Raw genomic sequence first — 27341 nt, 5'->3', positions numbered from 1 at the left:
CTGAAGAGGGGTTTTGCCTCACTGTGACCTCCAGGAGACTGGTCTCCCAGCTGAGGCAGAAGCAGGGAGGGGAGGGGGAGATGAGGAAGTTTACAAGTGGGGTGCAGACAACTCGGCTACTGTTAGCAGTGGAGCCAGAGGGAGGAGGCCAAGGGGTATTCATAGGATGGCTGATCCAGGAAAGGCTTTGGTATATTTTAATATGGAAGAGGCCTGATTGCATGTGGAGAGGAACGAGGTGGATGGTGAGCTGGGCAGAACCTGCTACTAGGTCCGCAGAACCCGAGGCACCCTCGAACTGGGCCCTGAGGGAGAGGACTCAGGCGGGGACTCGCAGGCAGAAGTGGCCGAGGACCCAGGGCATGTGATGGGATGAGGACTGAGGGTCAGGGGGAAGGGGGCTGGCTCCTGGAGATCAGGCTGGGTAGGGACCTCGGATGGCCTTCTGCCTCCTCACAGAGAAACGGAGCCACGATCGCCGGCCCCGACCCGGCCGCTGCTTCTGGGAAGCCCGGGGCAAGGATGGAGGGTGGGCGCTGGTGGCTGGAAGGAGTGGGGCGGAGCTGGGAGGAGGACGCGGGCCTCCCTCCCCGGGTCCTCTCAGGTGACAGACCCCGCGGGCCCCCCGCCCCGCCCCGCCGCATATTCAGGAGGCCGGGCCCGCCCGGTTCGAGAGCAGCCACCGCCGCCGCTCCGAGAGCCTCAGCCGTCGGTGCGTGCGTGGAGCCGGCCTCCATCCTTCTCGAACCCGCCACCCGCCATGGCGCCTGCGGCCGCCCCCCGCAACCTCCTGATTCTCCTGCAGGTGCTCGGGCTCGCCCTAGCGCAGATCGTAAGTCCCGCGGCCACTGAGGCACCGGGGTGCGGGCTCTGGGGTTTGGGGTTCAGGATCTTATGGTCTGGTGAAGTGCTCTGCCAGACCTCCACCTTCTACTGACACTCCCAAGCCCGAGAAGCAGCTTCAGACAGTTCCTCGGCGCACGTCCCCTCGGTAGGGGCACAAATCAGGCGCATCTCGGCACCGTGAAAAGAGACGGATGAGCCGGGGAACCAGAGGGACCCTATCCCCAAATGCTCGGCCCTGCCGGGGACAGGCAGCGTGGGGCAGGAGCCGGCGCCGGGTCCTGGCAGTCGGGAGAGCCCAGGTGGCGGTGGAGACAATGGTGCCCATTCACGGGGCTTGGGCGCCTCCGCCCCCGCAGCCTCCCAGGGGGCGCCGGCTCCAGCCAGACTCCGCTCTGGCTCCGCCGCTGCCGCTTCGCCGGGTTTGGCGCGCCTGCGTCTCACTTCCGAGGGCCGGCTGGGGAGGGGGCCTAACGCCACGCGGGAGCCGAAGGGCAGGGGCCGGGCGCCGCCTGATGCCCTGTACGGTCCGCAGCTCGCCTGAGGGGCGCCAGCCTGGCACTTCTCGGTCTGGGGAGGGCGCGGGCATCTGGCAAGCGCGGGACCCCTGCTTGCCACCCAGGAGAGAACGAAGCCGTGCCGGAAGAGGGGTGCTCTGAGTAGGAGAAAACAGGCTTTCCTTTCTGGGTCCCCTCAACCTCCCGTCCCTCTGCGCCTCCCCAACTTTCCCTTCAGGCTTTACCCGCACTAGTGGGAGAGGAAAGGGTACCTACTCACCTTCGATATCTGTTGTTCACCTAAAACTAATCCGAGCAACCGTTCATTGAGGAACAAGCGTCTCTAGGCTCCACCTTCCTTCCCATCTGTTATTTATTTGCTCCATCAGCATCTCGCCACCACAAGGGCAAGGGCAACACCGTACGGTGGAAGGAGTTGAGCCGACCTAGGACGGAATTCTGGCTCCACCGCTTACTTCCTGTGATCAAGGACTCCTTGGTCTTTTTGAGCCTGTTTCCACAACTGCAAACTGGGGCTTGATAGGTTCGGCCTCACAGTTCTGAGCATTCAATAAAATAATATATGTAATGGTACACAGTATCTGGTGCACAGTGGGTTCTCAATAAACGGGAGTCTGCGGCTTTTCCCAAGAGGGTGCCTACCCCTAAATGCCCAGGTCCCTGCACTCTCTGAGGGCTGCACCCCTGTGTGTGTTTTCAGAGAGGTCCGCCAGGAGAACGAGGGCCCCCGGGGCCCCCTGGGCCTCCAGGAGTGCCTGGATCCGACGGAATCGACGTGAGTCTCTAACCTGGGACGGGAGGGGGAGGGAGGCTGCGGACAAAGGGGAACTTTGTGAGCACTGGCAGTTGCGGGTGGTGGCAGCCTTGAGATCGGTGCCTGAAGATGCAGTGCCCCCTGTTGTCAGTAGGCGGCGCCGGCCTGCACCACAAGGAGCCCGTTTGTTCTACAAAAACCTCAAACCAGCTCTGAGATGCAGAGCCCGTTATAGCCGCGGGCCGACAAGGAGCTGCTGTTTCGTCTGCCCGCCACAGCTCACAGCGATTCCTTATCCCCCGCCCCCTCCTCCCTTCTTTTTGGGGTGGGAGACGCCTTAAGCCCTTGCCCTGCCCCTAGCATGTCTGGATGCTTCTTCAGGGTCGCTTAGGAGCCTTGGCCAGACCGCTGACCAGCTGAGGCCAGACTCCTGTCTCTTCCCTTTGCATTTTTCTCCCCGATTTAGAATCAGTTGGGCTTGTTCCCTGCTCTCCCTGCCCCGGTGAGGGTTAAATACCTCATTCTGGATCTCCCCCAGGAGGTCAGCCTGCTGTTTACCTATCTGGACAGCCTTCTATTCAATCTGGCGCCCCCACCCTTCAAACACAGGGCGCTGGATCCCTGCCAGGCTCTCTGGCCCCCAAAGCCTTCTCTGAAATGCCTGGAGGCCTCTCTGGGGCTGAATGTGATTCTGCAGTCCCTGTGGGTCCTCCACCCAGGGTCCTTTGTCACAGGGGAAGGAGGTCCTTCCTGCCTTGGGGACAGATTTAATGTGCCCCCTTGGTTCTTGCCTCTGTTCCATCTCCTTTTCCTGACCCCAATCCAGAAGACTACCCCCTTTGCTTACGCAATCCCTTCATGTTTTTCTAAAAGCCCCAAATTTCTTCCCACATTGTTCAAATCCAAGAGGCACCCGCTCTCCGAGGTAACGTGGAGCCACACAACCCCATTTGCAGTTCTTACAGCTGGCACCTTACCAACCCTGGCACGTCCAAAACCCACTTGCTTGTGGATATCACCCTCTCTAGCCTGCCTGGAGTTGGACTCAACCCACTTATGGTTTTCTTGAGGGAAAAGGAGCTATTTTCCTAAAAAGCACAAGGCTGAAGGGACCCAGGACAGAAGAATAAACAATGAGGAGAGGAGCATGTGGGTACAGGCCAGCCAGGGCTTGTGCCTGCCCATCTGGGGTGGCACGAGCCATGGTGTGCTGTCTCACCAACTTGTATTTTGCAGGGTGACAAGGGACCCCCTGGGAAAGCTGGCCCTCCGGTGAGTGCTTTTTCCTCTTTGACCTTTGACCCTTCCGGGTCTTGCCCTCCCATGGCTGATATTTGCTCTGTCTCCGTTTTCAAGGGACCTAAGGGAGAGCCTGGCAAACCAGGGCCAGATGGGCCAGACGGGAAGCCAGGGATTGACGTGAGTACCTCCTAGTCACATAGAGCAGGTTAGGGCTCCACCCAGTGACCTCCTGAACCCAGTTCTGGCATCTTCCCTCCTGATCCGCTGTTCAGAGCAGGATGGAGACTCTTTAGCTGTGAGCCCCCCTCACCTTTGTATGACTTGTGACCTCACACTCATCCCAGGAGCGCTGAATCATGGGCACGTATACATCCATAGGGGAGTTCTCTTGTCAGCAGCAGCCAGAATTTAGTCTCACATTTCTGGCATCCAAGTATTAAACTAAATACTCTGGGCAGAGCTGTCCTTATGTGCCCTCTCCTTTCCCCCCCTTTTCCCTTCCTCACCCCACCTCCTCGCAGCCCCAGACAAACTCGGGAGAGGAACATTATCTGGCAGATACCACAGAGTTCCCAGTGGCCTCAAGGTCACAGGCTCCTGGACACAGCCAGGGGCACTGGGAAGTCATCTGCTTAGGGTGACTGGTGTCAGTCACTGAACGATGCCAGGAAGAAGAGGCCCCCAGGAGTTGCCTGTGCCCTGCTGGCTCAAGAGTTTCCCATTAGGGCCATGATCAACTTTGTCATTTTTGCAGGGTGTGGACCTTCCCCCCAGCTTGTCCACACCCTGCAAAGATGACAAAGCATATTGCCTTCCGAATCAGTTTTCATTGCCACACAGAGAAGCAGGCATCATTATTAACCTACTCTGCAGATGAGAAGACTAAGGCTCAGAAAAAAGTTCCAGGGGCAGACATCAAGAAAATGGCCATCCAGACCTATGTCTAGGTCTTCTAGACGGCTAGACTTGGTGGGAGGGTGGAGCGTTGGCGAGGTCAGGGCCTTGGGAGTTCCTGACATGACCCATTGGTAACAAACCTGACTAGTATCCATGAGGATGTGGGTTTGATCCCTGGCCTCATTCACTCAATGGTTTAAGGATCCAGCATTCCCGTGAGCTGTGGTGTAGATCGCAGATGCCCAAGTTGCTGTGGCCAGGCAGCTGCAGGTCAGATTCGACTCCTAGCCTGGGAACTTCCATATGCCATGTGTGTGGCCCTAAAAAGCCAAACAAAACAAAACAAAACAAAAAACAAACAAACAAAACAACCTTTGGGCTTTGCTTTCTCATCTTTCAAAAGAGAATAATCCTCAAGGGCTGTGGGGACTGGGGGAAGGGAAAGTGAGGTATCGGCACACTTAGACCTTCACAGATCATGGTGAAAGGCAGCCTGGGCCCACTCGGGAGAGATCTCCCTGGACCCTCCTTGCCCCATGGGTCAGGGAATAGGTTCCTGCCTCCTGGATGTACCTTCTCTTTCTTCCCCAGGGTCTAACTGGAGCCAAGGGGGAGCCTGGTCCCATGGGGATCCCTGGAGTCAAGGTAAGTGGCCAGCATGGGCAATCAAGAACCAGAGTTTGGGAGGAGCTGCAGCAGAGAGGAGCAGGGACCCAGGAGACCCCCCCCCCACCACCGCCCAGCCTCTGAGCCTCTCCCATTGCTCTTGCAGGGCCAGCCCGGGCTCCCAGGTCCCCCTGGCCTGCCAGTGAGTATAACCTACAAGGGCTTTAAGGGGTCCTTTGTGGATAGGGGGACTTGTAAAATGAGCCACGAACCTAAACTTTCCTTCTGTTCCAGGGCCCTGGCTTCGCTGGACCTCCTGTAAGTCCTTAGGGATGGAGCAGGATACAGGATACAGAAGAGTTCAGAGGATACAGAAGGCCTTCTAGGGGACAAAAGAGCTTTCAGGGGACTGGCCAGCATGGGAAGGGGCCAGCATGCTGGGATAGTGTTAGAAATGGGCAGATGGGTCAGAGAACTCTGGGTCTATCCACTGGCTCTGAGATTCTCTGGTCCTGAGAGCCCTAATCTGCCAGATGCTCTGGGGTTGGTTGCAAAAGTGAAAGTGGGAAAGGGGAAAGTACCTGTTCCTATCAGGGCTGGGCTAACCCTCTGAGGCATCCTAGCCACTGATGTCTCTGTTCCTAGGGACCACCTGGACCTGTTGGCCTCCCTGGTGAGATTGGAATCACAGGCCCCAAGGTGAGCCCCAGCCACCCATCTGCTTACTTTGCCTCCCACCCTCTGCCTTCAAGATGCCATCAGGGAGCTCCTCCAGGTCTGGGGCAGAAACCCCTCCTGCTGAGCCCACCCTGTGGTAGATCTCTCAGGGAGGCCAAGGGCTGGGGCCATCCCCTGCCGCTCAGTCCTTGATCTCCCCAAGGGCCCAGATCTCAGGAGGTGATCTGGAGGGCAGGGTGTATGGGGCAGTAGCAGGAGCTGGAGGAGGGGGCAGAGGTGATCTTGGGTTGGGGGGCTGGACAAGGGTATGATTTGGGCCCTTTTTGCTTTCAGGGGGATCCGGGACCAGAAGGACCATCAGGACCCCCGGGGCCCCCTGGGAAACCGGTATGTGTCCTCAACCCTCCCACACGGCTGTTGTGCGGCTGGGGAAGGACAAGGCCCAAGCCTCGTGAGGGGACAGTTCGGGCCAGGCTCCATCTCCACACATCTTTTCTCAGGGTCGCCCAGGAACCATCCAGGGCCTGGAAGGCAGTGCGGATTTCCTGGTGAGAGGCGGGGTCTGGGGTGGAGCTAATCCGGGGAAGGGGCGTGTCATCTTGGGGGAGTAGGGTGGGCAAGGAGCTCTGTTAGCTGGTGGAGGTAGGGTGCCTGGGAGACGGGGAGGGGTTCAGCCAGGTGCGGCAGGAGGCAGGATCCGGAGTTGGCAAGATGGGGAAAGCCTGCCCAATGGGCCTGGAGCAGGCATGTGACCAGAGAGCCCTGTGGGATTTTTGTTTCCAGTGTCCAACCAACTGTCCAGCGGGCGTGAAAGGCCCCCCAGGGCTGCAGGGAGTGAAGGTGAGCTTCGTGGCCTAAGTCTTGGGAGTGGAGCAGTGGGGTGGGGAAAGGGCGTACCCTGAGCTGTTTCTCGTTCCCCACAGGGGCATCCTGGCAAACGTGGGCTTCTGGGAGATGCCGGCCGCCAGGGGAAGCCGGTGAGTGAGGGCTGACGGCCACGGGAGAGTGTGTATGGAGAGGGCCCTCCAGGAACCTGCCCCCACTCCTTCTCCCTCCCCCTCCCCCTGTGGGTCTCTGGGGATAGAGCCTTGAGCTGGGAGGCAGGACTCCTAGATTCTAGATAAGTGTCCCTAGTAAGTCCCTTCTTGCTGGGCCTCTGGTTTCCCCATCTCTGTCACACGGGCTGCATGGTTTCTAGGGGGCCTCCCATCTGCTTTTGCTGGGGAAGGGATGGTGTCTGGTGGCCTGTGTATTCGTCTCTCCATCTGCGTGCCTATCTGATGGATCTTCCCTGCCCCATAGGGTCCCAAGGGAGATGTGGGTGCCTCTGGAGAGCAAGGCATTCCCGGACCGCCGGTAAGGAACACTCCACGGGCCCTCCTCTCCCCTCTCTTCCTCTCCTAGGAGACCTTGGTGGAGCCATTCCCCTGCTCTGGCCTCCCATGTGTGAAAGAGACACCTGTGTCCCGCTGGTGTGTCTTGAGGTTGGGGGAGGGAGGCTGAGTCTGACTAAGAAAGGGGGGGACAGGGAGTTCTCATTGTGGCTCAGTGGTTAATGAACCCAACTAGGATCCATGAGGATAAGTGTTCAATCCCTGACCTTGCTCAGTGGGTTAAGGATCCAGTGTAGTGTGGTGAGCTGTGGTGTAGTTCGCAGATGTGGCTTGGCTCCCACATTGCTGTGGCTGTGGTGTAGGCCAGCAGCTGTAGCTCTGATTAGACCCCTAGCCTGGGAACCTCCATATGCCATGGGTGTGGCCCTAAAAAGCAAAATAAAATAAAATAAAATGAAAAAAGCAAAAAAAAAAAAGAAAGAAAGAAAGAAAAAGAAATTGGGAACAGGAGCCAAGGCTGCCAGCCAGAAGACTGAGGCCCAGATTCTGCCACTGTGAGTGGGAGTGCGTTTGAGTGACCTGGTGCATCTGTCCCTACCCTTGAGCCTCACTGTCCATCTGTGATAGGGACTCTGTGCCTGCCCCAGGGGAGGCCCTGTGAAGACTGCGGTGGAGGTCAGGGAAGGTGTCACAAAGTGGTCCTTGTAGCTGCCATCACTGTCACGCTTCTGTTTTGACAGGGTCCCCAGGGTGTCAGGGGCTACCCAGGCATGGCAGGACCCAAAGGAGAAATGGTGAGTGGGTCTGGGGTTGTCCTGCAAGAGCTGCTGTGATCAGCACTCTCGCCTCTGGGGTCCAGCCAGGACTGACCCGCGATGACCTCTCCTCTCCCCAGGGTCCTCAAGGATACAAAGGCATGGTGGGCTCCGTCGGCGCTGCCGGGTCACCAGTGAGTCTGCTCCTGCTCCCCTTCCATGCACGCCTCCTCTAGACGCAGCTCCTAGTGCTGCAAAGGGGTGTGGCTCCCCCGAGCCTGTGTAACATGAATTTCTGTTTGTCCTTCTTACTAGGGCGAGGAAGGTCCGAGGGGGCCACCAGGCCGAGCTGGGGAGAAGGGTGACGTGGTGAGTCCTCAGGCAGCCCTGTGCAGTCAGGGCCTCTGGGGAGAGCTGGGTGGACTCAGCTCCACCCAAGGCTCATGTGCAGGCACATATGTGTGTGTATGTGTATGTGTGTGTGTGTGTGTACATGCACGCACACATGCATTATTCTGTGTGTTTGAGTGTGTGGGAGAGTGATTTGGGGGAGGAAAGTCTATGCCCAGAACCCAATCAGCCCCACCAGCTCCCCGTCTTCCAAGCCCAGCCTGTTGCTGATCAAATTCAGACTTTGGGAGAAGCACAGAATTCAGTCCCACGGTCACTGGGGCCAGACAATGAAATTCCAGCAAATCAGTCATGGGGCTAATGAGATTTGGTCCAGATCCCCGTTCTCCCTCTCTCACTCTCTTTTTTTTAATTAATAGACTTTCTTTCTTTTGAGTAGTTTTGAGTGGACAGAAAAATTGGGCAGAAAGTCAATTTTTTAGTTTTTTACTCTGCAGGTTATAAAACATACACAAAAATAAACTTTTATATATGACATAGTAACCTCATACATCTGTCTCCCCAAATTAACATTTTGCCACACTCACTTCAGCCCCTTTTCCCCTTCCTTCACTTTGCTCTTTGCAAGCAAATCCTTAACATCATGTCATTTGACCCACTTCACTTCTGTCTCTTTCAAAAATAAGGCCTTGTTCTCACATAACCACAATATCATTGTCACACCAACAAAATTATCAATTATTCCTGAACATCATTTCATCATCAGCTTGTGGTCAATTTTTTGCAAGGATCTCAAAACATGTCTTTTCAGGATTCTTGTTCAGATCAAGACCCAAAGCAAGTCCCCACATTGTATTTGGTTGTCGTATTTCTTCACACAGGAGTTGCTCAGGGCCTCTGTGGGTCCCAGTGAGTGCTGGCTCCTCCCGTCCTGTGCTGCTCCAGCCCAGCCTGCTTGACGCCAACCTCCACTCCCTCCCGCTGAGTCCAGGGCACACTTGTCCAACGAGGCCCCTTTCCTCCAGCCCCTGCACAGCATGGCCTGAGCCACAGGGACCTAGGACCTGGAGGTCACTGTTCTCAGCTGTTCCCTTCTCTGAACAGCTGGACAGGGGTTCAGCCTCCTGAAGGTGACCTGATCTCTTCTACTTTGCAGGGCAGCCAAGGTGTTCGAGGACCCCAGGGAATAACAGGCCCAAAGGGAGCAACCGTAAGTGGACAGAGGGTGGAGTCCAGGCAGCTCTCCAAGTCTCCAAGGATGAGGCACCTGGGATTCTAGATGGAACTCTGCTGCCATGGGCTGATCTTGTCACTGCCAGGAATGCCCTCTATGTCTTAGTTTTTTCACCTGTAAATAGAGCAGTGATATATGAGAGGTCCTGGGACACGTCTCCCACACAAGGGAAGGACTATTGTCCACCCCCAGAAATCCCCCTTCTCACTCCCACTCCCCTCCCCCAGCTGGCTGGTAGGACTTCCAGAGATGACCAAACTCACTTCCTACCTGCATGCTGCCCATCACAGAGGGACATGGGTGGGCGGCCTCATCCCAGGCATCTCCCCATTGTGAGTCTCCATGCCACTTTCCTCCTGAGCAGGGCCCCCCGGGCATCGATGGCAAGGACGGGACTCCAGGCACACCTGGCATGAAGGTAGGAGTGGGGACAACTAGTGGGCTTGGGGCAAGGGTCAGGGCCCCTCCCAGCCAAGCCTCTGACCCTGAGATGCTCAAGGGTGTCCCTGACACATTCCTTCTTGCCACGGAGCCTCAGTTTCTCTGTCTCCATTTGGGTGGAAGCCATGGACACTCTGGCTGGAGCTTTCACTGTGCCTCTGGTTCTCTCTTGCAGGGCAGTGCAGGACAGGCGGGGCGGCCAGGAAATCCAGGCCACCAGGGCCTAGCGGTAAGTCTGGTGTGGATCCATGGGGGTGGCCATGTGGTATGTCACCCACTTCCATTGCCCACCTCCCCAAGGTGGCGTGAGTGGCTGATGAGGTCAAAATCACACACCTGGGGCTCAGGACGTGTGCCCTAGTCCTTGTCCCCATCCACCCCAGGCCTCTTTACCAACTCTGGCCTGCCTGACACCTCATCATTTGCACAGCTGCTCCAGTCTCCTCTTTGGCCTTCCCAGTCCTCCATGTCAGCTAAGTAGAAGCTGACCATTTCTCAGTTAAAGGACCTTCCATGGCCCCTCCACTGCCTCCAGGAAAAAAGTCATTCTGTCCAGTCATTCAGTAAAAAGTGGCTGAGGTTGGAGTTCCCACTGTGGCTCAGTGATAAAGAACCGACTAGGATCCATGAGGATGTGGGTTCAATCTCTGGCCTCGCTCAGTGGGTTAAGGATCTGGCATTGCCATGAACTGTGGTGTGGGTTGCAGATGCGGCTCAGATTCCGTGTGGCTGTGGCTGTGGCTGGCTTTTCTACCTCCACACATTCAGGCCTTTACTAGATCCTCTGCTAGGAATGCCCTTCCCATCTCTCTGTGCCTTCTTACCATTCAGGCCCACCTCCATCCCATGCCTTCTGGAACCCCCAGCCTTCCCTGCCAGGAGTACTGAGGCTGAGGCCTGCTAACAGGTCCATATGCAGCCTCTGCTCCTGTGCATCCGTGTATGCTCCTCTTCTCCCAAGGATCACAGGCCCTGGTAGGCAGGCTCTTCTGTAACCCTCTCCTCTCCCACCAGGGATTTAGGGCTCGGCACAGTCAAGTTCATGGCTGGGCCTTCTGCTGTACAGTTCCTACAAGGCAAGGGAAGAATCTGGAAGGCAAAGCAGCAGGTGCATGGGGTTCCCCTCTGCCAGGGGAGAAACTGAGGTCAACTTCCTTTCACAGGGTATGCCCGGCCAGCCTGGGACAAAAGGAGGCCCTGGAGACAAGGTGAGGTGACCCCAAACTGGGGCAGACTTGGCCTCCTCTGAGCAAAGGAAGCTGGGGTTAGGGGCCAGGGGCATGGCTAAAAGACTGCAAGACCCAGGCTTCAGCACATTGGAGACTCAGCCTGGACAAAGTCCCTTGGGCCTAATCACCTCCCTCTTGTCATCTCCCCCCACCCCACCCCGACCCCTTATCCTTCCTGGCTCAGGGGAGACAGGATGGCATGGCTCCAAATCTAGAGAAACAGGAAAATTAAAAACCCTCTCCCCTTCCCAACTTATTCGTTTCCAGAGTCTGTTTGGGGTTCACTGGCTTCTCCAAGGCCAAGGGCCTGACTAGTGACACAGACTGACCTTAGAGCTCTGTTTTCCTGCAGGGTGAGCCTGGCCAACGGGGCTTCCCAGGAGTCTCTGGTCCCCCCGGGAAGGAGGTAAGTGCCCCCTTCTCTGACCCAAAGGCTCTTACTTGGGCTCCTTCCGGCCTGAGGACCCTGCACTCAGCATATGCGGCCAGAGTGAGACTGGCATGGAGCCCCAGCCTCGAGGTGCTCTTGAGGCCAATCAGGACTCAGCCACTAACCCAAGGAAGCTCCCTTCTCTCTCTGGGCCCTTGTTTCCCTATGCACAATGCAGGGGGCTGTTTCTGTCCTGGGGTATGATCTCTCCAGATGGCCTGATGGACCAGGGCTGCAAATTCCAACAGGCAGAGTCATTTATTTATTCCATAAGTATTTGCCACCTATCCATGACTGTGCTGACACTGAGATAGACAGTCTCCTACTTATATGGAGCTTGCAGTTTCGTGGGAAAGACATACATTAAATAAATAGTCACAGGGAGTTCCATTATGGCTCAGCAGTAGCAAACTCGACGAGTATCCATGAGGATGCAGGTTCGATCCCTGGCCTCACTCAGTGGGTTAAGGATCCAGTGTTGCCATCATGAGCTGTGGTGTATGTCACAGACACAGCTCAGGTCTGCCATTGCTCTGGCTTTGGCATAGGCCAGTAGCCTAGCCTGGAAACTTCCATATACAGCCCTAATTAAAAATAATAATGTAAAAAAAGGTCACATGATGATGTATTGGGTCCTATGAAGGAAAAGTACAGAGACCCAAAGAACAGGAGGAGAGAGAAGTCTTCTCTGATGAGGCAAATTAGCTGAGCCCCAAGGGTAGGCAGGGGTTGGCCAGGTGTGGAAGGGAGGGACCTACCAGTCTGCTGCTCACCTCCAATTTCTCCATCTCCCAGGGAGAGCCAGGGCCTCAAGGAGAAATCGGTCCCCAGGGCATCATGGGACAGAAGGTAAGTGCCTGACACAGAGACCCCTCCCTGGGGATCTTTACAGCAGCTGGCACTCCCGGACCCAGGATCTGGGTGCTCATAAGACTCCAGCACCTGCCCAGTGTGTATGAGGCCCCCCGAGCCAGGGCCTCAGTTTGCAGGTCTGTGAAGTGGAGCCAAGGACCTCCATGATGACAATAGCAGGGATGGAGGGCACCCTGACCACACAGTGTCTGGGATCTGGCAGAGAGAGGCTGCCCCTGCTGACAGGCAGCGTGTAAACCTCTCTTTCTATTTCAGGGTGACCACGGTGAGAGGGGGCCAGTGGGGCAGCCCGGCCCTCAAGGCCGGCAGGCAAGTGCAGGGCGGCTGAGATGGGCGGTGGGGGGCACATCTGGTCACCCCATCTGATTTACTCTTGCCAGTTTCTTTTCTCCTCAGGGCCCCAAGGGGGAGCAGGGCCCCCCAGGAATTCCAGGACCACAAGGCTTGCCAGGCATCAAGGGAGACAAGGTACCAAATGGGGCTTGAAAATAACAGGGAAAGAGGCTGGGACCCTGAGCGAGGGGTCGGTGGGGCGCAGTCAGATCCTTGAGCGCCCCAAATCTTCGAGGAGAAATTACTCCTTGCGGGGTCTAAGGGGACCTGGGGGTTGAGGCGGAGCTGCAGAGAGGGGCGTGGCTAGGAGCCGGGATAGGGGGAACCCGGTGGAACCCCGCCTTCCCTGGCCCGGAGCTCACCAAGCCCCCGACTCCCTGCTTTCTCCAGGGCTCCCCAGGGAAGACCGGGCCCCGCGGCGGAGTGGTGAGTGCCAGCACCTCCCCTGCCCCGGGCATCGGTCGCACCCGTCAGGGCGGGGGACGGGAGTGTTACAGCCCCAGCGCGGCCCTGCTGCCCCTGCTCCCACGCCCCGTGGGGCCACCGGGGTCTGAAACGTTATCAATCTCTAGGGCGACCCGGGAGTGGCTGGCCTCCCAGGAGAGAAAGGCGAGAAGGTGAGCAGGCTGTGCGAGGCGGCAGGGGAGGTACAGGGAGAACCGAAGGCCGCCCCGGGCAGCACCGCCTCGTGACTGTGACCGCGCTTCCTTGTGTCCGCAGGGCGAGTCTGGCGAGCCGGGGCCCAAGGGACAGGTGAGTCTTGTCGCTGCGACGCCGCCTTCTCACTTTCCCGCAGCCTTCCTTACCTTGGGCCGCTGGGGACCAGGACCTCGGTTCCCCAGGCCTCCCTTCCCCACTCCAATCCTTCCTCTACCCCCTTACCCCCACCCCCGCCCGCGCGCCAGTGTGTGCGCCCTCTGACCCCTGCTCTGCACCCACCCCGCCGGCAGCAAGGAGTCCGCGGAGAACCCGGCTACCCAGGCCCCAGCGGCGATGCAGGCGCCCCGGGGGTGCAGGGCTATCCCGGACCCCCCGGCCCTCGAGGACTGGTTGGCGACAGAGGCTTGCCCGGACTGCCCGGGAGGCAGGGCGTGGCGGTGAGTTGGCCTCCAAGGGAGGAGTGTCTTAAGTAGGACATCTCTTTGGGGTGCTGCCTATCCCCCAAAGGCTGGGAGTTCCCAGAGACTAGCATTCCTGAGGCTGGTTCCAAGCCGAAAATCAGAGAGGATGGGTGTGGGTGCAGGAGGGGTATCAGTCAGATGCTGAAAATTCTTCCCGTGAGAAAATGGGAGCAGGAGCCAGGAGCTTCTTTGTGAAGGACCTTCTGTGCTTTCAGGGCCGAGATGCCAGCGACCAGCACATCGAGGATGTGATGCTGAAGATGATGCAAGGTGAGGGGAGGGGGCAGCGACCCCTCCTCACAGTCAAGGGGCATCGTCATCCTTCAAGAGCCTCTCCAAGTGGCCTTACCAGAGTCTGGAGTCCTGGGTGGCCATTCCAGCTCTGCCTCTAAGGGGCTGGGGGACCTTTGACTGCAAAATAGCCTGAGGAAGGGAGAGGTTAACCCCCTGTCTCCCAGGGGCCAGGGGCAGGATGCTCTGCCTTCCTCGAGATTTCCTGAACTGACACCCATCTTACACACTTTTCTGCCTCCCTCCCTCCCTCCAGAGCAACTGGCAGAGATGGCTGTGAGTGCCAAGCGGGAAGCCCTGGGTGCAACCGGGATGGTGGGTCCCCCAGGACCCCCCGGGCCTCCTGGGTACCCAGGCAAACAGGGACCCCATGGGCACCCTGGCCCTCGGGGCATTCCTGGCATCGTGGGAGCTGTGGGTCAGATCGGCAACACCGGGCCCAAGGGTGAGTGCTATTCTGGGGTCAGGGCAGCAGCCAGGTGATGAGGATTTAGCCAAGACCAGCGCCCCTGGGGTCTCAGTTACATGGGCTGATTGCTCAGCCTCCTGGGCTCCCTTATCTTTCATCATTCCCTCTCCTAGGATGAGGTATAGACATGTCTCTTCCCCATGTGACTCCTGGGCTTGCTTTTTCAGTAGCAAATTGATAGAAACAAATGTACAATTTTATAACTTGGGTTTTTGTTTTGTCTTAAATTTACTTAGTGGCCCTCCATAAAATCCTTCCATGTCTCTAGAAGTGGGGAGGCAGATTAACAAGATAGTAAAGCAGGAACGCTTGAGTCACAAGACAGGTGTGAGTCCAGACTCTACCACATTCATTGTGACTCTTGGACAAGTTACCTGTTAATCTTCCTGGGCCTATAGCTTTATCATCTGTAAACTGGGGATATTACTAGCAACGACCTCATAGTTGTCATGAGGATTACATTCAGAGGTAATTTACATAGCGTAGGCACAGTAAATGCCAGCTGTTGTTATTGTTAGACACTTCCCTGTAATGAACTTTATCAGTTGTGCATTTTCCATCCTTTGGACTCTCTTTTGTTTAACCAGTTCTGCAGTCATTTCCAACGTTCCCCTATTATAAACTAGTACAAAACAGAAGTAATGGTTGTGGGTGAAACAAAAATTAAATAGCAAGTCAAGCGGAAAACTTTTTTCCAATTCTGAAAAGCTAAGGCAGCCTTCTTTCTCTGCAGGGAAACGAGGAGAGAAGGGGGACAGGGGAGAAGTTGGACGTGGGCATCCCGGGATGCCTGGGCCCCCAGGGATTCCAGGTAAGACCTGGGCCCCACCCAGCAGCAGTTCTCTCCCCCAGCTCTGGGATTACTGACCCAAAGACAATTGGATCTCTTCCATGGTGGCCTCACGCTCATCCAGTTCAGTCCCATACATCTGGTTTTTGCACCCAGGAGCCTCTGGGTGGGGTCTGGCTGGGAACCGGATAGCTGGGATTCTGAGGACTTTCCCTGGGTTGCATGAAATTCATGGAGGGGAAGGAAGGGGCATTTGCTCCCCAGACTCATTGACTGGGAGGAGGGAATAATAGACAACCAGAATAATGGACTCAGAAGTCCTGTGTCTGGGGCAGAGTCCCTTCTTTCTGTGGTGTCCTTGGCTTCATTTTCCCCACCTGAAAACTGAGACTTAGGAATTCAAAGGCTGAGACAGGATGAAGCCCTGATGTCTTGACCTTCTCGCTTTCACAGGACTGCCTGGCCGGCCTGGCCAGGCAATCAACGGCAAAGATGGAGATCGAGGGGCCCCAGGGGCCCCAGGAGAGGCAGGCCGACCTGGCTTGCCGGGCCCCATGGGGCTGCCAGGCTTCTGTGAGCCTGCAGCCTGCCTTGGAGCCTCAGCCTACGCCTCTGCACGCCTCACGGAGCCTGGATCCATCAAAGGGCCGTGAGCATCAGGCCAAGACAGAGCCCAGTGGGCATCCTGGGGGGAAGGACTAGGTCCCCCTGGGTGGACATGCACCCCATCCCTCAGCCCAGGAAAGCTAGCTTTCCCAGGACCTTCTGTCTGGGACCCAGGAGTCCTAAGGCAAAGGAAATTCCAAAACACAGGGGAAGGGAAGGGAGGGCATGGAGTGAAAAGGTGAGGCTAACAGACAGAGCAAGTGTCGCTGGAGAGTCCAAGGTCCAAGGAGGTTGGGGTGGCTTTCCTTTGTGGAGCACCACTCGGTTGTCACTCAAACCAACATCTCCTTACTCTGCATCATCCTCCACTGGCCATTTTGTCCTTGGGGCAAGTGGACTGAGGCCTCTGCTGGTTCCCGATCCCATTTTCACCCTCTGGGCTTACTGGGTGACTGCCTGGAGGTGGCTATCCTTAAGCCAGTCCACTACTTCCTCCCTGACTTCCTCTCATCTGAGTATTTAAACGCCCATCTCCCTTCTTTGCTCGCATCACCCTCGCCCATCAAACCCTGAGATCCACCCAGGCCTTTCTGTAAATAAAAGCCCCCAACTTAGGTACAAACCAGGATGTGAGTGCTGGGCTTACTTTCTTGTGGATTAGTGCTTATCCACCACCTGAGGGGGATGGTCCAGGGCTCCCCCAGGGGAGGAGAGAGGGTGGGATACCTTCCTCTGAGCACATTCTTTTTAGGGCCACACCTACGGCATATGGAAGTTCCTAGGCTAAGGGTCAAATCAGAGCTATAGCCACCGGCCTATACCACAGCCACAGCAACATGGGATCCGAACTGCGTCTTTGACTCACACCACAGCTCACAGCAACACCAGATCCTTAACCCACTGAGCGAGGCCAGGGATCGAACCTGCATCCTCATGGATACCAGTTGGGTTTGTTACCACTGAGCCACAACGGGAATTCCCTCACCGAGCACATTCTGAATTGAGCATGAGGACGGCAATGTGTATTTGAGGAAAGAACCTGCAGGTAGAATCAAGATGGTGACCTGCTAACTTTGGACAGATCCCTTCGCAGCCTTTGTACAGCTGGGCAAGGATTCAGCCATGCCTCATTTATCCGGTAGAGCCCACTCAGTGTCTTTCCAGGGCCTGGTGCACAGGAGGGTCTCACTGAGTTCTGGCCCCTGTACTGGCCCTGGGGGAGAAGCTGGCAGCCAGGATGGGAAGACCTGGCTCTTGCCTTCCAGGGGTTCTGAGGCCCATGAGAAAAAGACCTGGACCTGGATGAGAAGAGCAGAAGGGACATTCACTCATGCCACTTTCACTGAGGGGACATCTAAGAGAGACTGGCTCAGATCTGACGTGTATTCCTGCGGCTCCCAGCCTCATAGCTGTGTAGACCAGCAAAGTTGCTCCAAGTAGCACGAGAAGGAAAGGACATGGCAGGCGCCTCTGACCAAAGCAATGATGGGAGCTTTTGAGTGGCCAGTCCCTTTGTTTCATTACTGAGTTGGGCATTTGTCCCCCTAAATGAAGCATTCTGCCTGCTCCTCCTGGAGACACAGGACTCCAGCCTGAGGTCCCAGCATTTGCTGAAGCTTGGACCCTCCTACACTGCACCGTAAACCTGGTTGTAAGTCCCCACCTATACTGGAGCAGCCTTCTCTTTCTCTGGCCAGCAGAGGCAGAGAACACCCCTCAAAAGCTCCCCTGCCCCAACACACACACACACACACACACACACACACACACACACACACACACACACACACACACTTGCTTCGGCAAATCCTGAATCCCAGCATCCCAGAACCCCAAGAAGCTGCCACTGCTGCTGTGGCTGCTGGGGAAGCCCTTGGGATGCAGAGAGGATCCAGGGTCCAGAGCTCAGTGGAGGGGAAGAGATGAACTGGCTCTCAGACATTTCATACCTGGTGGGAAGGCAGTGCCCCCTTCCCGAGGCCAAGTCACTTTACTTGTTCTGGTGTCTGAAAGCTTGGGCTCCGACAGCCAGTCTGTTCCTTGAGATTTCCTCGTGCACTGGCCCTGGGCCTCCTCTCTGTGACTTTCCTTGTTCCTTTCTGTGACTTCCAGGTCCGTGGAAGATTTCAGTTACCACAGAGAAGCTGATGACTGGCAGATCTTAGGCAGAGTTATATACCTCATGCCTTGTGACTCAGGCATGTGAAGGGCCAGCAGGGGCTGATTTCTAGGGACTAGTGGCTGGTAGCTTTTCTGATACTTCCTGGAGGGTGGTTCACTCAGGAAAAACCCACATCCTTACTGTGCTCTACATGCCTCCCAGAAGCCTCTCTGACTGCACATCCAAGCTCAGACCCTGGTACATTCCACGCCAGCCCCTGCACTGCTCCTCAGACATGCTGGGCCACAGACACGCTATCTACACCTCTGCCTGGAATGTTCTCCAAAATACCATGGTCAGCAACCTTACCTCAGGTCTTCTCATCCCCACCCCAATATTCCACATACCCATCTTGTGCTTTACCATTTTTCCTTAGCACTTATCACTGTTCAACATGCAATATATAACATATGACATAGAAGCCCCCGAGGGCAGAAATTTTGACCTCATTTGCTGCTCCTTTCCCAGCACACAAATCAGTGCCTGGTACAGATCTAACGTAAAACATGGTGACTAGGAGTTCCCGTCGTGGCACAGCAGAAACAACTCTGACTAGGAACCATGAGGCTGCGGGTTCAATCCCTGGCCGTGCTCAGCAGGTTAAGGATCTGGCATTGCCATGAGCTGTGGTGTGAGTCGCAGACCTGGCTTGGATCCCACATTGCTGTGACTGTGGTGTAGGCCGGCAGCTACAGCTCCGATTAGACCCCTAGCCTGGGAACCATCATGTGCCACAGGTGCGGCTCTAAGAAGATGAAAGACAAAACAACAACAACAACAACAACAACAACAAAAAAACAGAAAAGAGAACATGGTGACTATTGCTGATAGGACTATATTGTATAATTGAACTTTGCTAAGAGGGTAGAACTTAAATGTTTCACACATGCAATCAATCGAAAAATAATATGTGTATAAATATGAAAAAAATCATTTAGAAAGATTAAAATAAGTAAATAAAATTTCAAAAACAAAACCACAAAACAAGGAGTTCTCATCGTGGCTCAGCAGGTTAAGAATCTGACTAGTATCCGTGAGGATGTGGTTTCCTTCCCTAGCCCCAGTCAGTGGGTTAAGGATCTGGTGTTGCCATGAGCTGTGGCATAAGTTGCAGATGTGGCTTGTACCTGGCATTGCAGTGGCTGTGGTGTAGGCTGGCAACCGTAGCTCCGAGTCGACCCCTAGCCTGGGAACCTCCATATGCCACATGTATAGCCCTAAAAAAAGAAAAAAAAAAACCACCAAAAAAACAAGCAAACAAAAAGCACCACAAAACAAAACCCCAAATAGTGCCTGGCACATAGCAAGGGCTCAGTAACATAATTACTAAGTGAATGAATATGTTCAGGATCCTTAAAGAAGTCCCCACAAATCCTCATATTGGGAAGGAAGGGATTCGCTCTGAGCCTGTGAGGGCTGAGGCGTGCTGCAAGATGGCCTAGAGCAACCCGGGTTATTCCTTCCACTGCCAGCAATATGCTGCCCCTGGGGAGGGGCTGGTGCTTAGAAGCAGATAAGTCCTCGGCCAGATAAGCACTGGCAAGAGCAGTGGAGCAGCAGATTCCCCCAGGATAAATGGAGGGCTGGTTTCTTATCCAAAAAGCCACAGCCTTGGTTAATGAGCCTGTCATGTTGGCCATGAGGTCACAACCAACTAAACTCAAATGGATGAGGTGCCCTCTCTGATAAGCACCTCCATCTCAACCTTCCAAAACTGAAGTCAAAACTAATGTCACCCCCCGCCCCCAACCTGCTCCTTCAGGGTCCCCTATTTTCGTCACTAGTTCTACCACTTACCAGGCGCCTGAGGCCTGAAGCCTGCATCATCTTTAACTCCTTCTGCCTCACCCCTTATTGCAAATTCATCTCCAACCCTGTTGATCTCTCCTTTTCACTCATTCGTTTGGCAAATATTCACGCATTCCCTAAGTGCTATTCTTTGTCTCCTCAACTAGGATGTAAGCTCTCTGCAGCAGCAGGTTTTGTGCTGTTTCTGCTGTACCCTCAGAGCCTACAGTACCGTATGGTATTTAGCAGGAACTTAAGCTATATTAGCTAAATAAATGACAGTATTATTCAAGACAATTTCCATTTGCTTTATTGCGGCACACACGCCCCTTATGCCCACCTGTCTTCCTCTCCAGCCTCATTTCTCACTCCTAACTTCTCCTTTAACTCCTAAAATGCCTCATGTTCCCATGGTTTTGTACCTCTGTCCCGGAAATGCCACCCCCTGCCCTTCCTCTAGTGATCCTCTCCTCACCCCAACTGCCAATTGGATTAGACGCTTCTATTTTTGTCCTTATTTACGCCACAGCAATTATGGTGAATTATTAATATCAGTATTAACAATTATTATTATTAACTAGTTACTGAGCTCTTACTATCGGCTACTGTGATAAACACTCTGCAAACATGATCTCATTCTACCCTTACGACAGCCCCACAAAGCAAGTATTATCCTCAGTCTGTTAAAAAAAATCCTCTCTCAAATGGGCATATGTATGACTGGCTCACTTTGTTGTACAGCAGAAATTACCACAATCTTGTAAATTAACTATACTTCAATAAAACTTTTAAAAAAATGGAGTTCTCACTGTGGCGCAGCAGAAATGAATCTGACTAGGAACCATAGGTTGCAGGTTTGATCCCTGGCCTCACTCAGTGGGTTGAGGATCCAGCGTTGCCGTGAGCTGTGGTGCACGTTGCAGACGCAGCTTGGATTTGGTGTGGCTGTGGCTGTGGTGTAGGCTGGCAGCTATAGCTCCTATCGGACCCCTAGCCTGGGAACCTCCATATGCTACGAGTTCAGTCCGCAAAAAGAAAAAAGACAAAAGACAAAAAAAAAAAAAAAAGAATAACAGCCAGAAACAAACAAATAAGAAAACCCAAAAAACCTCCCTCTCTCAATCCCATGTCTGCCTACAGCTGCCATCCCTTTTATGGGAATAAAAGATTGTCTAATTTGGTTTTCTAGCTCACCATACTGTCTTTATCAGATTCCTTCGCTGGCTCCCCATCTCCCCAGTATCTGAAAGTTGGCACCACATGGCTTGGTCCTTGGACCAAATCTTTTCCCCTCATTCCTCTCATGATCTCATTCAGTCTTGTGGCTTTAAATTTCATCTAAACATCCCTGGTCAGACCTTCCCCTTAACTCATTTATCCAACTGCCTCCCCAACATCTCCCCTTAGATGTCTAGTGGACATGTCAATTTTAACATGTCAAAAGTGTTCAAATGCTCTGCTGCTCCCAAATCCACCCCCCTCTGTCCACTTCCCCAGCCTTTCTGTTACTTTAGCTAAATGTGCTGGAGGCGTCCTCTACTCCACCTTTTTTCTAGCACCTCACATCTGATCCATCAGCAAATACTGTTGTCTCCACCTTCAAAATAGTTCCAGATTCCAGCCACTTTTCATCACTTCCCCAACTACTGCCACAGTTTCAGTCTCCTTTTTTTTTTTTTTTGGCCTTTTAGGGCTGCACCCATGGCATATGGAGGTTCCCAGGCTAGGAGTCAATCAGAGCTACAGCTGCTGGCCTACACCACAGCCACAGCAACGTGGGATCCGAGCCACATCTGCAATCTACACCACAGCTCTCGGCAACACCGGATCCTTACCCCACTGAGCGAGGCCAGGGACTGAACCCACAACCTCATGGTTCCTAGTCGGATTCATTTCTGCTGCACCACGACGGGAACTCCACAGTCTCTATTTTTATTTCTTGCCATGAGTCCTGCAAGAGCCTCCCGACTAGACCCCTGCTTATATCCTTGCTCCCTAACGTAGCAGCTAGTGATCCTGTTAAAACTTAGATCATGTCACTCTCTGGTCCCAAACCCTCCAATGGCTTCCACTGCAGTCTAATAAGAGCCTGAGTCCCTCCAGTGGCCTGCAAAGCCCTGTAAAACCTGCTGCATCTCTACCTCTCAGACTTTATCTCCTGCCATTTCTTTCCAGAACACCCCAACCTGGTTGCTCTGGCTTTCTGGTGTTCCTCACACCCCAGGCTCACTCCCACAGCCAGGCCTTTGCGCTTGCTCTCCCTTCAAACACCAGCTTAAAACACCTACTCACTTCAAGCATTACCTTCAGGGACACCTTTTCATGACCTATTTAAAACTGCGACTTCCCTCCTCTCCCACCCACAAATACCTCAGGCCCTTCTTTTCTTCTAAGACACGGGATCACAATTTGATAGCTATTTTATGTATTCTGATTGTCTATTTCCCCACACTAGGATGTAAGCGCCATGAGATGGGGATTTTTCTATCATTTACTTACTAATGTATTTTCCAGCACCTAGAGCAGAGCTTGGTACCGGGCAGGGGCAACAGTGATGGAGAAATGAAGGCTCAGTCCAGCTTCTTACCCAAGGTCTTCCTAGTTAAGTGGTATGTTGCAGTCTAAGCCCTGCCCTGGATCTTAACCCTAAGTTAACCTTTCCTGTTTGCCAATCATCATGCAGAGAGCCAGAGAGGAGCTCTACCCTGAAGGTGCAGGCGGTTAACAGATGCCAGCTTCATTCTGCTCACTGGGTGCGGATGGTCCTGGTGCCACAGGTTTATAGAACACACGGGGGTATCTTCCTATCTGTCTCTGGTCAAAATTGTTTGGGAAACCCTCCTCCCTGGAGACCAGCCTGGAGAATAAGAGCCAGAAATTTTCTTATCCATACTGTGTGGAAATGGCTATACCATCCCACCATGGATGATTTCTGCCTTTCCACCAAACCACACACAGCCTGACACAAAAGTTACTTGTCCACATCACTGAGATCCTGAATCAGGAGTTTTTGGAAAGAAGTTCTCTGTAATTTTCTTGGTAGAGCATCTATGACAGAACCTAAGGCCCTCAAGGCAAGCTTTCTGCTAAGGTAAAGCTTTTCTGCAAATGATGATAGAAGACTCAAAACAGTGTATCTGATACAGATGGCCAGCAAACACATGAAAAAATGCTCAACATCGTTGATTGTAAGAGAAATGCAAATCAAAACTACCATGAGATACCACCTCATACCAGTCAGAATGGCCATCATTAATAAATCCACAAATAACAAGTGCTGGAGGGGCTGTGGAGAAAAGGGAACCCTCCTGCACTGTTGGTGGGAATGTAAACTGGTACAGTCACTATGGAGAACAGTTTGGAGATACTTAGAAATCTATACATAGAACTTCCATATGACCCCACCATCCCACTCTTGGGCATATATCCGGACAAAACTCTACTTAAAAGAGACACATGTACCCGCATGTTCATTGCAGCACTATTCACAATAGCCAGGACATGGAAACAGATGATTGGATTCGGAAGATGTGGTATATATACACAATGGAATACTACTCAGCCATAAAAAAGAATGGCATAATGCCATTTGCAGCAACATGGATGGAACTACAGAATCTCATACTGAGTGAAATGAGCCAGAAAGACAAAGACAAATGCCATATGATATCACTTATAACTGGAATCTAATATCCAGCACAAATGAACATCTCCTCAGAAAAGAAAATCATAGACGTGGAGAAAAGACTTGTGGCTGCCTGATGGGAGGGGGAGGAAGTGGGAGGGATCGGGAGCTTGGGCTTATCAGACACAACTTAGAATAGATTTACAAGGAGATCCTGCTGAATAGCATTGAGAACTTTGTCTAGATACTCATGTTGCAACAGAACAAAGGGTGGGGAAAAAAATGTAATTGTAATGTATACATGTAAGGATAACTTGATCCCCTTGCTGTACAGTGGGAAAATAAAAAAATAAAAAAAACCAGTGTATCTGTACAAAAGAATTCAAAAGATTGATGACAAAATCCAAGCGGAAGAAGGCGTCCTCAGGGAGGAGAAAAACCACAGAAAGGACTGGGGGGTAACCGTGAGAACATACAGGTAAAGGGTAAGCTGGGAGCATCACTGGTACTAAACTCACTGGTTTAGTCCCAGCTTCTGTCCTAAACAGAGGTGAATTCATTAGCAGCTCTCAGACTTCAGCAAAGGGTGAAGTCAGATAAAGGCAGCATACATGCCCAACAGGTCTCTGCCTTAGACTGAGGGATCCACCCCACTGAGGTCATGCCATTTTATCTGAGGCCTGGATCTACTTCATTCTGTCCCTTGCACATCCAAGCATTAGGATGCAGAGTGCCACCTCTTTCCCTCCTTGGCTGGCCTCCCTACTCCTTCCCCTGATTGATCCATACCTCAGGAACCTACCAGTATCCTCTGGCCATCCCCACGCCTTCCATAAACTATAGGTGACGAGGTCAAAACAATGACATATGAAAAAGCTATTTACTGCTGGCACATGTGAGGAAGACCAAAGAGGCAGCAGTGCAAACCAAACAGGCCCAAGACAATGTGAGCTTAGAGATATGGAGAGGGCTGGTTCCGAATGACACTTCTGAGGAAACATCAGCAAGAACTGGTGGCACTCTGGAGCGGAGCAGGAGGAAGGCGCTGAACGGGACTCCTGGGGAGGCGCAGCGATGGTGCTGCCGTGACTCAGCACCAGGGCCGTTTCTCCACACTACTCTTCATGTACTATATAGCACTCGGTTCCTCTAGGGTAACAAACATACATCTAGGTAACAAATGACAGACAAACATTGTCAAATTAAAGACGAAGCACATCCATCTGCATTGGCAATTTTTAATGTTTCACTTGTGCAGAACTGAAGTTTATATTTAAAGGCACAGAAGGAAGGAAAGGCAGTTATCACAGCATGAATTCACAGATAAAAGATGCTGGATAAAATCAAGGGTCTGTTCCTCTTTAGCCTTAGGAAAATAAATAATGCAGTACTAAACTAAATCTTTATTTTTGTTATAGTTCCATGGAAAGACATCACCCAAATATCAGCTGAGCAAAAGACTTTCTGGCCAGATACCAAGCGTGCACAGTTGATCCCACTTTGGAATAAATGCCCAGCAGGTACACATCGCCATGGGTAGAAGCCCTAGGCACAAGCTCAGGCCTCACTCAGAAAGTGGACAGAGATGTGAAGTAGTCAAACACGCAGCTTTGAAAACTGGAAATTTTTCATGACACTTGTTTCGAAAATAAAAATTTTCTGTATATCAAGAACTATAATTTTCTCAAATGGAATCAGGCCTGATTAAACAGTATTTATGACTTACTGATAAAAATTAGAAAAATAAAAATTGAAACTCTTCTGTCCTTGAAAGATATAGAAAATTATATATTTTTCCTATAACACCATAAGAGAATCATCAGTATTTCACACTTATGTCTCTTAAAAATGCCATTTCTTCTTCTTTCCACATTCTCCCACATTAAAAATAGCAAAACCTGTTCAATATGGCAATTTCTGCTAAGTAAAAGGATGCACTATTCATTCAATACAAGAGTGTGAGTGAGAAAAAGCTGAATGCTTGGAAAAATACGAGTTTACCCCTAAAGGGATGATACCTACCAGGTGGAAAGAAAGATAAAGACCGAGACTTCCTTAAAAACAAAATCCAATGATTTAAAACATTCTGTACATAATTTCTAATTTCAAAGCACTATTAGAAACTCCTGATCAGTGTATAGCCACAGGGGGAACAGAGAAATCTGGTAGAACAGTAGACAGCGTATTTCTAACTACTTTCATTTACACAACAGCAGCCTTACCAGTTACTGCCTTTCTTCCTTATGTAAAACACTGATTGGCCAGCTTAAATCATAACAGCATGAAAGTAAAAATAAGTCTCGACTTAGGTATGAGCACAGTGATTCAGGATCACTGTTTCTGCCTTACAGGGAGGATTCAGAGGTGGTGTTCCCTTTTAAACATAAGCCCCCAAACACGTTATATGGAGGTTCCACATAAGCACAAAAATAAAACTTCTGTACTTTCTCAAATAATTTTACAAGTTGATGGTAAACTAAATTTTAAAGATAAAACTATGCCTTTAAAAACTGTAAGCCTCAAAATTTATCCAGTGTTTTCTTCAAGAAATGGATTATTAAAATCATTTTTGAAATGAGATATTAAATGCATTTAAATCTTGGCTTGTCTGTACTTAATAATTTTTCTTTAAAAAAAAAAAAATGTTTAAAAACATCAAGAGCCAGAACATGCTGCCAGGACAGAAATAATCAGAAACGTCTTCAGTCGCAGACCCTGGGCAACTCAGTCTTGTTTTGAATTTTTCAAAGCTTGAAGTCTCTCTAGTAGTGGAGGATGAGAATAATGCCACATGGAAAACAACCAGTCAGAAACAGGGAATCCCAAGTTATCTTTGTTTAGTTTGATTAAAGCAGAATATAAGTCTTTAGCCTTCCCAAGTTTCTTGGCAAATGCATCAGCTTGAAACTCAAATCTGCGGCTTAGGACGGTTAGGCAAAAAGAAAGAACCTGAAAAAGTAAATAAAAGCATTTTAACCACTGTTCCTCTCTTTGTTGTCACTAAAGGTCTCATGAGCCAAGACTTGTAGAGGAAGTTCAGCTCAGGATAAGAGAAATAGCAGGCCAAGAGAAATATCACCAGCACTTAGGGGACCTAGGGTGGGAAACTATTATAAATTGAGCCTTTCGCCCTAAATAAACAGACCAGAAACAGATATACATCCAAAGAAATGTCAGTCTTAACAAAGAAATACTATTTTCAGAGACTCTGCCATGTGCCAGGCATGGAGATGGCACTTTACATCGTCCCCAGCAATCCTACAAGCTAGTCGTTCTTCCTTCTGTTCTACAGATAAGCAAGGTGCATCTCAGGGAGCGGGGGTAACTTGTCTGTGCCGCACAGCTAAAAGGTGAAATCCTTGAGGACTCTGAAGCCCATGGACACCATTCTCATCAGTTAGAGGTAATGTGGTGATTTATATTTAAACTCTTTTTCTTTTTTAAAAACTATTCTTGCTCACTTATCCACCTTTAAATGAGAATGACAGTCTTCACCAAGAACATTCTAAATCTAGATATACACTAAAGACTCTAATAACACTCTCAAAATAGACTTTCCTAAAGCGTTCTGAGCTATGGTAGCTTCATCAGAATAAATATTCAGTCTCCGAAGGTGACTACCATGAAGGGGACAAATTTCCCTGGAAAAATATAAACTTCTGAAGGAAAAATAATCTGTCTGCATACTGAAGTATTACCAGTTGAATGACATGATATCTACGTCTTACCTTAAAATACACCAGCAATAAAACAACAAACAAAAAGTTTCAAGTCTCTCATCTGTACCTCTTACTGCCATAGCAGATAAAATATTTCGACATAAAGTCTGGGAGTTCCTGATACCTTCTCAGGTATGTTCAAAGCTAGTACCTGAATTCTACCTGAAATTTCTTTCCAAATCTTAAATGCACTTTTTTGGGTCAAAATCATTAACCAGTATGTAAGTAAGTATGTATGTATGTATATATCTGT

At 52.0% G+C, this 27341-nt stretch overlaps 2 protein-coding genes and 2 long non-coding RNA genes across 5 annotated transcripts in view; 2 read left to right on the top strand and 2 right to left on the bottom strand.

Annotated features, from left to right (window-relative positions):
• The window catches only part of LOC106510655 (uncharacterized), a 282042-nt gene that overhangs the window by 71018 nt on the left and 183683 nt on the right, over nucleotides 1–27341 (top strand). The gene's annotated exons all lie outside the window — the stretch shown is intronic.
• COL9A2 (collagen type IX alpha 2 chain) lies at nucleotides 643–16421 on the top strand. Its single transcript, XM_003356334.6, has 32 exons — nucleotides 643–832; nucleotides 2062–2136; nucleotides 3352–3387; nucleotides 3472–3534; nucleotides 4846–4899; nucleotides 5027–5062; nucleotides 5155–5178; nucleotides 5506–5559; nucleotides 5872–5925; nucleotides 6039–6086; nucleotides 6322–6378; nucleotides 6462–6515; nucleotides 6841–6894; nucleotides 7613–7666; nucleotides 7768–7821; nucleotides 7943–7996; nucleotides 9135–9188; nucleotides 9577–9630; nucleotides 9829–9882; nucleotides 10817–10861; nucleotides 11235–11288; nucleotides 12108–12161; nucleotides 12441–12494; nucleotides 12582–12653; nucleotides 12909–12944; nucleotides 13091–13135; nucleotides 13239–13271; nucleotides 13469–13615; nucleotides 13855–13909; nucleotides 14187–14375; nucleotides 15133–15210; nucleotides 15643–16421. Exons 1-32 carry the CDS (start codon nucleotides 761–763, stop codon nucleotides 15840–15842), a joined length of 2067 nt encoding a protein of 688 aa, XP_003356382.1. The 5' UTR covers nucleotides 643–760; the 3' UTR covers nucleotides 15843–16421.
• Nucleotides 8449–14062, bottom strand: LOC146402697 (uncharacterized). The gene is made up of 2 exons (XR_014807520.1): nucleotides 9483–14062; nucleotides 8449–9326 (listed from the first exon to the last, which is right to left on the bottom strand). It is a non-coding gene; the product is annotated as an uncharacterized LOC146402697 (long non-coding RNA).
• ZMPSTE24 (zinc metallopeptidase STE24) overlaps nucleotides 24594–27341 on the bottom strand; it is a 48384-nt gene continuing 45636 nt past the window's right edge. The window contains exon 10 of one of the 2 annotated variants that reach the window (XM_021096012.2): nucleotides 24594–26318. In XM_021096012.2, the coding sequence (XP_020951671.1) occupies nucleotides 26094–26318 (225 nt within the window). In that variant the 3' untranslated portion in view covers nucleotides 24594–26093. The remainder of the gene's footprint in view (nucleotides 26319–27341) is intronic. The other variant, XR_014807509.1, reaches the window with a different exon arrangement.

The sequence above is a fragment of the Sus scrofa genome, chromosome 6 (genome assembly GCF_054392235.1).
Source record: "Sus scrofa isolate SSC_HxYL_T2T_F1_AM1 chromosome 6, Sscrofa_HxYL_maternal_Yorkshire_Landrace_v2.0, whole genome shotgun sequence".
Lineage (NCBI taxonomy): Eukaryota > Metazoa > Chordata > Mammalia > Artiodactyla > Suidae > Sus > Sus scrofa.
This window is presented reverse-complemented; position numbering and strand designations above follow the sequence as displayed.

Excerpts from the sequence above, each read along its gene's own strand:
- COL9A2 (XM_003356334.6), top strand. The coding sequence starts at position 761 with ATGGCGCCTGCGGCCGCCCCCCGCAACCTCCTGATTCTCCTGCAGGTG. Across the intron at positions 2,137-3,351 it reads CTGGATCCGACGGAATCGAC|GGTGACAAGGGACCCCCTGG; the intron begins GTGAGTCTCTAA and ends TGTATTTTGCAG. Across the intron at positions 6,379-6,461 it reads CAGGGCTGCAGGGAGTGAAG|GGGCATCCTGGCAAACGTGG; the intron begins GTGAGCTTCGTG and ends CGTTCCCCACAG.